General features: G+C 42.7%; 1 protein-coding gene across 2 annotated transcripts in view; it reads right to left on the bottom strand.

Moving 5' to 3' along the window:
- The window catches only part of DNAJA3 (DnaJ heat shock protein family (Hsp40) member A3), a 911,667-nt gene that overhangs the window by 631,757 nt on the left and 266,192 nt on the right, over positions 1-13,718 (bottom strand). For both annotated transcript variants that reach the window (XM_044089330.1, XM_044089331.1), the window contains exon 5: positions 783-935. In XM_044089330.1, the coding sequence (XP_043945265.1) occupies positions 783-935 (153 nt within the window). The remainder of the gene's footprint in view (positions 1-782; positions 936-13,718) is intronic.

Raw genomic sequence — 13,718 nt, 5'->3', positions numbered from 1 at the left:
TTAGTCTGTCTCTGTGGTGCAGAAACATGGAGTCCTTAACTGTGACCCATGTGACAAGGGTTCCATAAGTGATCCAGACAGACAGGGAGTCAAGAAGTATAGCATAGCCTACTCCCCTCTCCCAGAGGGTGGTAAGAGTAGTAAGAGAGCACATGGGAAAGTAAGACTTCTCCACTGTAGATTGGGCTAATCACTTTTGGTGCTTGCGGGGGCCTACTTACAGACAAATGCCCCTTGCAGACAAAGAATGACAGTGCAGACAGCAAACTGCACATCCTCCATTCAGCTCTGAAGTTAGGGATCCACAGGAGAAGTGTTGGACAAACAAAACCTGAGTCACCCCTAATGGCTGTCTAAAGGATGGTCACTATCAACTCTTGGCTCAGTAATGGGGAATGAATAGGCCACATGATCAGAAGCAGGCTGATGGCTGACAGGCAGCAAAGGTAGTGTGTAACAAATGTGTGGTCTTTTTAATTTTGCTAGCCCAGTACATCCAGCAATCAGAGGTCTCCAAACTATTCCACACCATTAGTAGCACAAAAAGGGGTTATTTGCTGCAACATTAGGCAATGTGACAGTAATCAAGCCCTGAGCTAACAAAACTGCACAGCTTAGAACTGAAATGACCCTTCCTTAGTACTCTACTTTGGGTTCACCACACAATGTTATGATACCATTAGCAAAGAATGTACACAGTGATAATTTTCCTTTAATTTAATCTTTTCATTAAAAGAAATTAGTAAAATGAAAAATGTTTCACTGTAACCAAAGGTTCTCACCATGCCAGTTCCATTGCAATAGTGACAGTGCTGAACTTTAGTTCCAGGCTCATTTCCCTTTCCATCACAACGCTGACAAGTATCATCAATGTTCACGGTTATTTCTTTGTTCACACCCTTTGCAGCCTGATTAAATGTCAGTTCCATGATATACTGTAGAAAGAGACAAAGTTAGCATTCACCACATCCAGCTAGAAACAAAAAATAGTTTATTCAACAAGTAAGCAAAATGTATCCTCCAACTATAATCAGCAGAATTAAATCATTTCTCAGCCGAATCTGCAACCATATGACCTCCAACTTAAAAGAATCAAAGATGTTTCACCACTTATTAACATAACTGCAGTCTAGTTATTTAAGACATATTACCCACCTATGACAATTAATGTTAAATGTTGTGCACAAAAGTTTAGAAGGCAACTGAAAGCTCCTTTGAATGACGAGTACGCTATATTCCTACTTAAAAGAAAAAAGTTAAGAGTTCTATCAAAACTAATAGCACTCTGAAAAAATAGTGAGAGGTGCTTGTGAAGGCTGTAATTAAGCATTAAAATGCCTTTACTGGAGAGTATAAGAAAATAAGCCACATACTAGGAGTGGACCATCAAGGATGATATGGACAAAGCAGATGCATGAAAAAACATTATCTTGTAGTGCACCAAGGAGATGCACAGAGAACAAATGGGTAGCCATTCAGTATGGCATATGGTTATCAGAATTGCATGAAGGTTCTCTAATAAACCTCTGTAGCCTTTCCTTGGACTGATGCGATGTCAGAGACAGCAGTGTGGAAACAGCCAAGCCAAAGATGAAGCCAGGCTAATTAATGCCTGTTGGTCTTCCTTCGATATCTGGAAATATAAAGACAGTAACTACATAACTTAACATGACAGGAGACCAATCAGATGACTCTGGTATAATTCTACAAGTGTGCTTTATTTGAGATAAAAATTAACCAGTAGATAAGATACAGCTAGACTCCAAACTTCATATGGTACTGTGTCACACTTCAATTTGGTAAGGAACATGAAGGGCATGGCACTGAGACCCCAAAAGCAAACCAGCCAAGAGATGTTTAGTGAAGACTGCCTACAATAGGATACTGTCACAAAGGAAATTAACCTGGTATGAGCTGCATCTTAACCTGTAAGACAGAAAGCTGTATACATACCCTTATACTTTTGGAAGTTCTCCTAAGTCTTGTTTGAAAAGGAGTACACACTACCCTGTCCAGTGTCCTTGCCTGCTGTGCAAAAGCACTGAAATGAATGTTAACAGGTGCCATCAAATGATGTATAGTTAACTGGTACACAAAGTTTAAGTTCTCCTACTGTTAATACTAGCCACTCTCAGCTTTTTTTTAAACCAGTTATGGCCTTGGTTTTACTATGATATTGGGGAATGAATTTAAGTGTTGCTATTTACAATCTCCACTGCTCTTGAAATTAATCCTTGAAGTAAACAACTTTGCTAAACAGAAATAAATGAGGGAAAAAGTTCAGGGCTAATACAAAAAATTGACTAAAATAACAAATACTGTACTTCTGAATGAGGTCAAGTTCCCTTTTACTGTCTAGGTGAGCTAATCCCCCAACATCCCTTGCATTATGAAGCAGGTACCTCAAGTTGAAAGACCAAACAAGAAAAAATATGTCCTGCAATCTTTAACAAGCTACAGTCTTGGTATACACTTTTAAAAGCAGAAAAGGAACAGTCAAAAAATAACTACATCTACTGAGCAATCATATCCAAAGCAACCATGCATGAAGAAACCAAAAATAAAAAAGGGTAGTTGGGTATTGAACAAGTATGGGTGAACGCAAGGACTTAAATGGTCCATCTGCCTGGGACCGCAATCAATCCTGATCACAGACAAATCACCTCCATGAAAATAATTTTATTCAAAATGTGAACAAACAAAAAACAGTCCTATTCACTCACTATGGAGACTTCTATTAAACGACAAATACGTTTATTCCTGTTCTGTTCCGCTGAACTTAACATGCGCGCACAACATTCTGCTGCAAAACATTCGGCCACAGCAATTCCTAATAAACCACATCATCATTCAAAAATAACCAACTCAAACTTCACCAAGCACATTACCAAACTCTGACCAACACTTCCACAAAAAACACTCAAAAATAACACTGAACACATACAATAATTAGGAGCTATGTATTTTACCATAATTTAAGCATCTGGGCTGCCCAATTTCATTCTTCCTCACTGACTGGTCTCAGATCTGACCTGGCCTCATTTCCAAGACTTTGGATAGATACTAGTCTCGAGTTCCTCCCTCTTCCTATAATGCATGCCACCCCTAACTCCGCAGATCAAGTTTGCTGCCTACTGACTTATAAAGAGAGGGCAGATATGGAAAAAATTAAGGCTCAAATAAGGAACGTGAAAGTTCCTGTATCATTCAAGATCCTTCTAGGAATCACAAAGCCAAGGGATGGCTGGGAGGGAGTCTTAGTAAGAATGAAAATGGACAACACAGATGCTAAGTACACAACTCTTAAAGCTGCTGATGTTCTTTTCATTCTTCCTCACTGATGGGTCAGAGTCCCCAGTAACACATTTCTTGGGAGGACTTCCAGAAATATATGCTGGAGCACTATCAGACCAAAAGGAGCTCTGCTTCTGGAGAAAATGCCCAACTTGTAATGTGCCACAAAGTTACAAGACTTGAGCAAGTGGTTACAGCACCAATATCCTCAATGGAAACTCTGGGAGAACAACAGATGCAATAGCCATAGGTCTGGTAGAATGGACTCTAGGCTGAGGCAACTGCAAACCATTTTGGGAATAAATCAGTGATAAAAGTGAGTAATCTATTTAACCAGTGTAATTTTGGAGACTGCTTGAACTAAGCGGTTAATATAAAAAGGACAAACAGCTGGACAGACTTTCTGTACTGTATGATCCTGTGAAGTAGAAATGTAACTGTATATGATCATCAAGAGGTGTAATGTGTTCGTAGTAACCAGAAAAATTGGGAACTATAAATGGCAATTGTATGGGTTGATTAATGTTCACCTCTGTGGCTACTTTCATCATAAAAAAGAGTGGTTAGTCCAGAGGGAAACCCTATCTTTATGGAAATTAATGCAAGGAAGCTTGGTAAACAAAATGTGAAGCTCCAAAAATCATTCTGTTGATGCAACAGCTGCCAAAAAGGAGGTTTTCCTTTAAAGAAATTTAATACACAATTGCTCGCTGTTTATAGGTTTCTGTGTCAGTCTCTGAAATATAACCATGACATCTGAAAAAGAGGGGTCTTTCATGGGAGGTCCATTGCTTTCAAGAAAAACTTTACATAATCTGGAAGTCATCGCAGGAAGGCATTTGTTTCCAGAGTGTAAAATCTATACAGTTGCTAACTGAAGTGTAATAGAAGAAACTTACCTTTTCATAAACACCTGGGAAGGAAAGGAAAGATGGTAGAAACAGGATCTGAAAAAGGACCCAATACTCCATTCAAAGACCATATGGATATCTTCCAATTTTAGTAGAAGGTTTTAGGAAGCTAAAACTATGTCATGAACAGGAAAAGCAAGCCTGGACGTTTGTGCAATTACTGGAACTGGAGAAACCAAGTTGTCAAATTTGAGTGTGTGGAGATTAGGATGTTGACTCTCTGATGGGTGAGACAGGAAGTCCTGTCTGGGCTCCAAAATCCATGGAGGATATTTCGGTTGAGACCACAAAAAGGGAAACAATAACTAATAAGGTCAGCAGGGGTCAATAAGGATAACTGAACTATTCAGCCATCTGGCTTTATGCAGGAACTTCAAAATCCATGGAAGATGAGGAAAATCATACAGGAGGCAGACAGCCAATCATGAACCAGAGCATCCCTCAGGGATTCACTCGGAGGAAGAAACACAGTGAAGTACTTGCTGCACTTATTCTGGGGAGGCAAAGAGGTTGCAGCAAGGTAGGCCCCAATGGCTAAAAATCAGATTCACTACTAATTAAGGGACCACTTGTGAGGGGTCAGGATAGACCTGCTGAGTTTGTCCTCAAGAACATTGGATTTCTCTGGTAGGAGTCTCACAAGTAGAAAGTGGTCAGAAGATACAGCCCATTCTCAGACCCTCATGGCCTTACTGCATAGTCGATATGAACAGGTTCCTCCTTCTTTGTTGATATACTAGACCACTGACATGCTGTTGCTATGAATTGCAATAGTTCCTAAAGGGAGAAGGTCCTAAAAGGCTTGCAACGTTAAAAGGACTGCTCTCATCTCCAGAAAACAGATAAGCAACTTGGTCTCCATGTAATTCTATGGGCCTTGGACCAACATTCCCTTGAAATGCCCCCGTCCATCCTAGTTGGGAAGCATCCATGGTCACAGTGGGCATGACGGGAGGAAGAATGAATGACTTGCTAAGGAACAGGAAGTTATGAAAGAATCCACCATTTAAGATGACTGTTGCAAAGCTGCAGTTTGAAAGAACAGAAAGAGGCTAGTAAAGAACAGACCATTGGACAGCAAATGTCCATGAGAGGACTCGCACAAGAAACAGCTGAAATCCTTATATTCTCATTGTGAGCTGCCACAACCACCCAGCATTAAGAAACACCTTTGGGACTGTTGTGAGTAAGAAGTGGTGATATGAATTGGCAGTGACTGGCTCTCACTCCTGGAATGTCTATCTATTTTGATGGGGTAATATGCATCCTGGAGGTGCAAATAGTACATTCAACTGACTTTACACATACAAAGCAGGATGGACTGAACTATAAAACATCTGGAACCTTTGACTCCTGACACAATGATCAAAACTCATTAGATTTAGGATCTTCTCAGAATTCCAGTTTCCTTTTTTTTTTAAATGGGGGATTAAGGCCGGACAGAAGCAGTAAAAATCAGAAATGGTAAAGTTGTCTCAATCCCTTCAATACAACAGCAAAGGGACAAAAAACCTCTGGCAACTTCTCAGAGCAAGAAATCACCACTTACAGAAAAGATGGCACCAAGTTTACAGTAGCAACATATTCCTGAAAGACAAAAAAGTCATAACGACAAAAATGTGCCAAGAAGCCTGAAACCTGATTTGCTAGCAAAGCACAGAAATGTCCGAACATATAAAGTGAAAAGGGAGGACGGTGAAAGTAAAAATTCTTAACAGTAAAAACTTAGCACCCCCACAAGACTGCCAAAAGCCAGATGAGCCTAAACATAAATAGAAACAGAATAATGTTACTAGCTGCTAGCGGCTACTGAGGGAGGAAAGAAGAGTCAAAAGATAACTGAAAAGCAACTTGACAGAAAAAAAAGAAAACAGATAAATTTAAGTAAACAAAGCTTAAAACAGCTCAAGACCTGAGATCCTCCATCTCATCACAACAGCAGCAAATGAGATCTGAGGAGTTATGGATGGTGAGTGCATTATGGGAAAACAGAGGAGCTCGAGACTAGGATCCAAAGTTTTGAAAATGTGGCAAAGTCACATCAGAGGGTTGGATCACAGACCCATCAATGAGGAAGAATGAAAAGGACAACAGATACTAAAAACTCCTCCCAGTATCAAATCGATTTTTTTTCATACACAAAAACACAAATCTAAATTCATGTTCTGTTCATAGTCAGTATAGCTTTAGTTGAAGAATTAGTTTCAACCTTTATTTTTTTATTTCTGAATAATGCTCACTAAGGATTCCTTTTGCAGAGAAGGCCATGCATTGAGTACATTATGCTTACTACTAATAGGTGTTGTACCGCAAGTGGCAAATATGCACACGCCACTTTTTTTGTAACGAGATGAATGAACAAACCATCCAAACTATATTTACACTGTGTAAAGCTAAAACATGATGTTATCCTCTGTATTGACAATGCACAGATTTTGAATTTGTTTAGTAATAGCTGATTACTAGGTTTACTGCACTTTACACAAAGTATATCTGACTATTCCTAATTTTTTGTTCATTGTTTTTTTATTCTTTTCTATTTTTATCAAATATAGATCTAGCCTTAGTGTTTCTTTCATACATGCCTTAAAAAAAAAAAAAAGAAAGAAGTTAAGTACTCACCATAACATTTCATCTGAGTAGTTCTACTTCATTTTTCTGCAACCTGTGGGTATTCGGATCCATATCGGATCTGAGCATGCAACTTTTTTTCTAGCATCTGCTCAAAGCTCTGAGCTCCTCCCCCTACCCATAATGCACTACCATCTCCTACCTTCCCTTCAGATCGAGTTTGCTGCAACTAAATCCATAAGCAACTCAGCCCAATGAACCAAACCTGTACAGACAGGACAAGGTCCAGGGGACGGAGGGAGGGAAGGTTGCAGAAAAATGAAGTATAACTACTCAGACCGTTATGGTGAGTACATAACTTCTTTATCTGAAGTAGTTAACTTAAATTTTATCTGCAACCTGTGGGACAGAGTCCCCAGCTACTCCAATCCTGGGAGGCCCTTATGGAAGGATATTCCTGAGCACCGCAAAGCCAAAGGATGCTCTACCCCTAGAAATCAGATCTACTTTGTAATGGAAATGAAGGTATGTGAATTGGCCCAAGTCGCTACTGCACAAATGTTGTCCAAAGGAACCCTAGACCAAAAAGCAGCAGAAGTCGCCATGGACCTGGTAGAGTGAGCATAAACAATACCAGGAGGAGATGAATCTTTTGCTTTGTAGACATGCGAAATGTAAAGAGTGATCCATCTAGCCAAATAAACCTTGGAAATAGCCTTTCCCAGAAAGGATTTGGAAAAGGAAACAAACAACTGGTCAGTCTTGCGGATTGATTTTGTTCTATGAAGATAGAAGTGAAGTTGTCTATGAACATCTATCAAATGAAGTTTGTATTCACCCTTGTTTTGGAAATTACGAAAAAGAACAGGCAGATTAATGGACTGGTTTATGTTTGCTTCAGATGCCACTTTGGGTAAGAAGGAAGGATTAGTACAGAGAGAGACCCTATCCTTATGGAAGACCAAATAAGGAGGCACGGCAGACAGAGCTTGAAGCTCAGAAACCCTCCTAGCAGATGTAATGGCAACTAGGAAAGCTGTCTTCCAGGATAAAAATGTTAAATCCACCGATTCTGCAGGTTCGAATGGAGAAGCCATCGATGCCTGTAGGACAAAGGTAAAGTCCCAAGGGGGCACTGAATCCTTGACAGGAGGGCACAACAGAAAAGTGCCTTTAAGAAAGGCCTTACACAGCCTAGAAGAGGCTAAGACAATGTTGTCTTCATCCACATGAAAGTTAGAAATGGCTGCCAATTGTACTTTCACTGTGGAGGAGCTAGCTCCTTGCTGAAAAATGCCAAACAAGAAATCCATCACCACTGGAACAGGGGCTGTAAAGGGATCTAGGTTTCTCTGTGAGGCCCAAACGGAAAAACGCTTCCATTTACTGCGATAAAGTTTCCTAGTGGAATCTTGAAGAGAAGCCACCAGAATGGATTTTACCGGGGATGAAAGACCAGGAGTCCTGGCAATCAACGGAACTGGAGCAACCAAGCTGTCAGCTTGAGGCTGCCCAGGTCAGGTGGACGGGCACCCGAAGGATGGGAGATTAGATCCGGGCAGGGATCCAGAACCCATGGAGGAGCTAAGAGAGGAGATCAAAGGAATGGCAACCAAACCTGACGAGGCCAGAATGGGACAATGAGGATAACTTTGCACCGCAGTCAGCAAGCTTTCTGAAGAAACTTTGGAATGAGTGGCAATGGTGGGTAAGCATACAAAAGTCTGGGGGGCCAAGCATGGACTAGAGCGTCTCTGGGGGCTTCCCCTGGTGAGGGAATCAGAGTGAAGAACTCACTGCACTTCGCGTTGGAAGGAGATGCAAAGAGATCGCAGCAAGGCTGACCCCATGCAAGGAATATCTCCTCCGCTGACTGTTTCAGAGACCACTCATACGACATCAGAACAGACTGATGGAATCTGTCCTCTAAAATGTTGGAGCGCCACGGGATGTGCGTTGCTATCAGAAACAATCAGTGGAGATCACCTACTCACACACTCTTATGGCCTCGCAACAGAGGATAGGATGTGGTTCCCCCTGCTGTTGATATACCAGACAACAGACATGTTGTCTGACTGAATTGCAATCAATCCGAGAGGAAGGACAGTGTGAAAGGCTTCCAAAGCTAAGTGCACTGCCCTCATCTCTAGAACATTTATGTGCAACTTGGTCTCTGACTGGGACCACTTGCCCTGGATTGTCCTTCCCAAACAGTGTCCCCCACACCAGAGTTTGGAGGCGTCCGTGGTCACTGTGGCTTGGACTGGAGATGACATGAAGAGGCGTCCTAATATCTCCGGTGAATTTAAACACCAAAGAAGGGATGTCTTGCAGACGTGGCTGATCCTGATCAGAAAATCCATGGGCAGGTCTAGCCAAGACCACTGAACAGCTAGAGTCCATTGAAGAACCCACATATGAAGGCGCGCACAAGGGAGAATCGATATGGAGGCAGCCATGGAGCCCAGTGCCCGGAAAACCTCGCTCGCCTTTGGAGACTTGAAGTTCGCTATTTGAGTTATGTGGCAGCTGAGGTGTAAGATCCTGTCTGGAGTTAAGAATACCTTCATCTGCAAGGTGTCTAGCCATGTCCCAATGAAGTCTAGAGCTTGTACTGGTTGCAATTGGGATTTCTGAACACTGACTGCAATTCCCAATAGATCTGCCAACCGAATGAAGTAATCTCGGGCCAGACAAAGGTGATGCTTGTTGGGTGCAGCGAACAGCCAGTCGTCCAGATAAGGAAATATCTGAATACCCTGAAGCCTCAGGTGAGCCACTACAACTGCAATTACCTTGGTGAACACCCTGGGGGCTGTGGTGAGACCGACTGGTAGGGCTCTGAACTGAAAATGACTGGCTCCCAGCCGGAAACTCAGAAACCTCCTGGAGCTTCTCTGGATCTTGATGTGGTAGTAAGCACCCTAGAGGTCTAACGAGCACATCCAGTCGCACTCTCTGAGATAAAGTAGAATGGACTGTAGGGTGACCATCCGGAATTTCTGTATGGCTACAGACAGGTTCAAAGTTGACAGGTCTAGAATGGGCCTGAGGTCCCCAGTATTTTTTGGCACTAAAAAGAACCCTGAGTAGATGCCTGATCCGGACTGGTCAGGGGGGACCTGTTTGATGGCTTGTTTGAGAAGCAGCTTTGAAACCTCTAGAGCTACGGCCTCCCTGTGAGTGGGTGGAACATCCAGGAGGTGTTCTGGAATATTTGGAGGAGCAAAAAATGGGATAGTGCAATCTCTGGATATAATCTGTAACACCCATTGATCTGTCGTAATGGACTCCGATGCCACTGGGTGCAAGGACAATCTTCCCCCGACTGCCTCCAGAGTAGGACAGCCGGGCAACCCCCTCAGGGCTGCTGACCGGGTCTATCAGAAAAAGGTTCCCTAGAACCAAAATTCCTGGGACCCCCTCTACCTCTGGGTCGGTGTCGATCCTGTCCCCCCTCTGCCTCTGGGGGAATAGTTATCCTGAGAATCCCAGGAAAACTGAGATTTTCGGAACCACATCTTCTTTTGCCCTCTTTGATTCCTACAGAAGGACCGCTGAGGGTTAGAGAAGCGGATCCCGATGGTAGACAAAGTCTTCCAATCCTTTTCACTCTGGAAAAGTGCGTCACATACTGTCTTCCCGAAAAGGGAAGAACCGTCATAGGGAGCTTTAATAAATGACACCTTGAAAGGGTCCACGAACTGACACAACCTGAGCCAGGCATGACGCCTCATGGCTATGCCTGACACGGCCGCCCTAGCTGCTCCTTCCGTGGCATGGGAAAGGAGCCCCATAGACATGTTTGAGACCGACTTCAGAGTAGACATTTTCACAGAGAACAAGTGCTTGTCCTGAGGCGATAAAGGCTCTGGGGGCAACTCAGCGAATTCCGATGCAAGGTCTCTTAGTTCAGCGCACGGATTGAAAAGGTCGCTGAGGAATAAATGCACTTCCCAAACCTTTCCACCATCCTGGACTCCTTGTCTGGAGGGTGGACTGAGAAACTATCCTGTGCTAGTTCCTTCTTTGTAGCTGCTGCGACCAACACAGCGTCAACTGGAGCTCCGTTTGACCAAGGTTGTCTGTTGGAAGGGGGAGATAAAATTTTGTCAGGGCATTTGGGGATGGGCTCTACGGTGTCAGGCTCCTTCCATGCCCGCGTGGTGATAAGGTCCACCAAGGGGTCCGCTGGCTGGGACACCCAGGAAGTAGATGGGCCCATGCCAAAGGCCTCCAGGAACACTGACTCATTCCCAGAAGGTTTTGGGGCTGACCAACCTCGCCTCTGGCAGAGGATCTCCATGATTTCTCTGGAGGAGACTACTTTGGAAGGTAACCTGGGGGAACCTTCTCCTTCATCTAAGTCGGTGTCCGTAGTGAGTCGCAAGTACCTCTTTTTGCACTTGTGCTTAGGGTGACCCTCTTCAGTGGGACTTTCAGAAGAGGGCTCGTGAGCAGCAGGGGATTCCTCAGGGGAAATAATCTGTGGTTCCTCTGGCACGGGCTGTCACTGAGAAAGGATGAAGGGAGTCTTTGCCAAATCCAGGGGTGTCTGGGTGAAATCAGAGGGGATGGGCTGGGGTCGCAATCCCTGGGAGAAAACCCTCTCCACCACTTCGAAGGCCAAAGGAGAGCGCAACTCCTTGGCACCCAACAAAACAGACAACGAGGAACATCGTGGTCTGGGCCTAAATAGGTGACGCATTAAGAATGAAAATCCCTGTGAGGTATTTGCTTTCCACGGGCAAGACAATTATTAACTTTTTCTGACATCTGTTAGAACAAGAAAAAAGGATTCCCAAAGGTGTACTTCTCTTTCAGAAGACTTTAGGTCTGAAACTCAAAAAAAGAAAATTTCAGGTGGTGACCAACTGGCACTTGCTAACTGCTTCTGTTTCGGACACTGCACGGCAAGAAAAGTTGATGTAATGGCATTGGCTGCATGTTTTATACCCCTGACAACCTGAGGTCATGGAAGAAGAGACAGCATCCGACACAGAAATCCCAAGACTCTGGTATTCAGGTCGACTGAGGGCTACCTGCAGGCAGATAACCCTAATGTGATAACTGCAACAGTGAAACACGAAGAACATCCTAAGTTGTCTGTCTTTTTTACAGGGATTTCCGAAGAGACCCAGTACTGCCAGCAACAACTCCCCAAGGATGGCCACAGCATTCTGGCTAAGCAGGAGCATATTCCCTGCCCTTTCTCCCAGGACTGACAAGAGTTGCCTTGATTTAAAAGTACATAAAGGTCATGAGATAGGCAACCAGAGCACTTTCCAAACTTAAAAGTACTTTTTTTTTTTTTTTTTTTTTTTTTTTAAGAAAAAGCAAGTATTCCACAAGAAAAAAAAATAAAATGATGTTGCTTCTCTGAAGTGAACTTAGATGCCCAGCAATGGAACAACATTAACTGACTGTCAATACTCAAAAGCCAGAAAGGAGTGCTGTTCTTGGCAGTAGGAAAACTCTGAAGGGCATGTAGTTCAAACCTGTCTTTTTGTAAGCTGAGCTCAAGCTAACTGTTTGGACCCATGAAATGTGCCTTTAAATTCTGGAAGCTAGCCGGCTGTTACATCCTATAAAACATATAACCTGTACAGCTTAGGTGACTGCAGCAGCAACCATAATAATGATCATCAGCATTTACACCTGTCCTCTATAAATCTAGCAGAACGGAACAAAACTGGATGCAATGGACAATAAAGGCTAGCAAAGGATGCAATGGACAATAAAGGCTAGCAAAGAATTTCCACAGTGGCTGGTACTACAGTCTGCAAGATTTACTTTTACTTGAATATATCCCAGCTGTTAGCATGGTTCACTGCATTTTACAAACTTGACTATTAACACATCATACCACAAACATGCCAACTAAACTGTAGAAACCCTTCCTGCAATAAAAATATTTGGTACAGGTGAGAGTGTACCTCTGCACTCCACACCCCTCTCCTTTACTTCTAACATCAACCCTGAGATTGCACAACCTTAGGAAAAAGGGAAGATGTGAACAGGATTCCCTCTTTCCAAAGACTGAGCAACGTGGTGCACTAAAATATTGCTTTCTTTTCATAAGCCACAACAAAAAGCATTCATTGAAATAGAACTACACTGGTATTATTAACACAGTGTTTTACAGTAAAATGTGTGAATTTAGAGTAGACCATGAAGAAAACAGCTGCAAAATGTACACGTAATCTCGAATATTTTCTAAGATGTCTGAACCTCTACTTTTTGTCTAAAGCTGTTGGCTTGCAAACAGTGTTGGTTAATTCTGTTTAACATGTAGTTAGCGTATAACACAAGGTAACTCTCATTCAAATTCTAGGATGTCCTACCATAGCAGCAAGGATGTTTCTACAAAAAAGATGTTATGCACAATTTAAAATCCAACACAAATGTTTGATGTCTAGATGAGGAGGGATAAAGTAGTTTCCACAGAAAACTCTCTGAAATGAGCCACCACTAATGAAGGCCCTCCTTCTTTGATGGGAAGGCATGTGTTTCTGCAGTGATCACACTAACTCTCTAGTGGAAACTAGAGATTGACACCATTGCTGAGTCATGCTTAGTCACCGCAAAGGTGCAATGACTGAAGCAGAATGCCTTGGGGTCACAGGCATGAGATCATGTGTGATATGCATAACATGTTGCTGCATACTCCACCTACAATTAATGACATCTTACTCACTAATTAACATTTCACTGCACAATAAACAATTCTTGCCTTAGCGGCAGTATGGCATTCTCATACCATAGCTCACACCTTCTATGAGGGAATAACAGACTAATGAGAAGGGAAGAAAGATCACTGAAAGAGACAGGGGCCAAAAATAAGTAAATTAATTATAAAGACACTGAAAAAGGTCCAGAGATGCCCCCTTCCTATAACTTTATTCCATCTGTCCATGCTCTTTTCCAAGGTACTATGAAACC

Source organism: Protopterus annectens, chromosome 12.part0 (genome assembly GCF_019279795.1).
Source record: "Protopterus annectens isolate FY-2018-M chromosome 12.part0, PAN1.0, whole genome shotgun sequence".
Taxonomy (NCBI): Eukaryota; Metazoa; Chordata; order Ceratodontiformes; family Protopteridae; genus Protopterus; species Protopterus annectens.
This window is presented reverse-complemented; position numbering and strand designations above follow the sequence as displayed.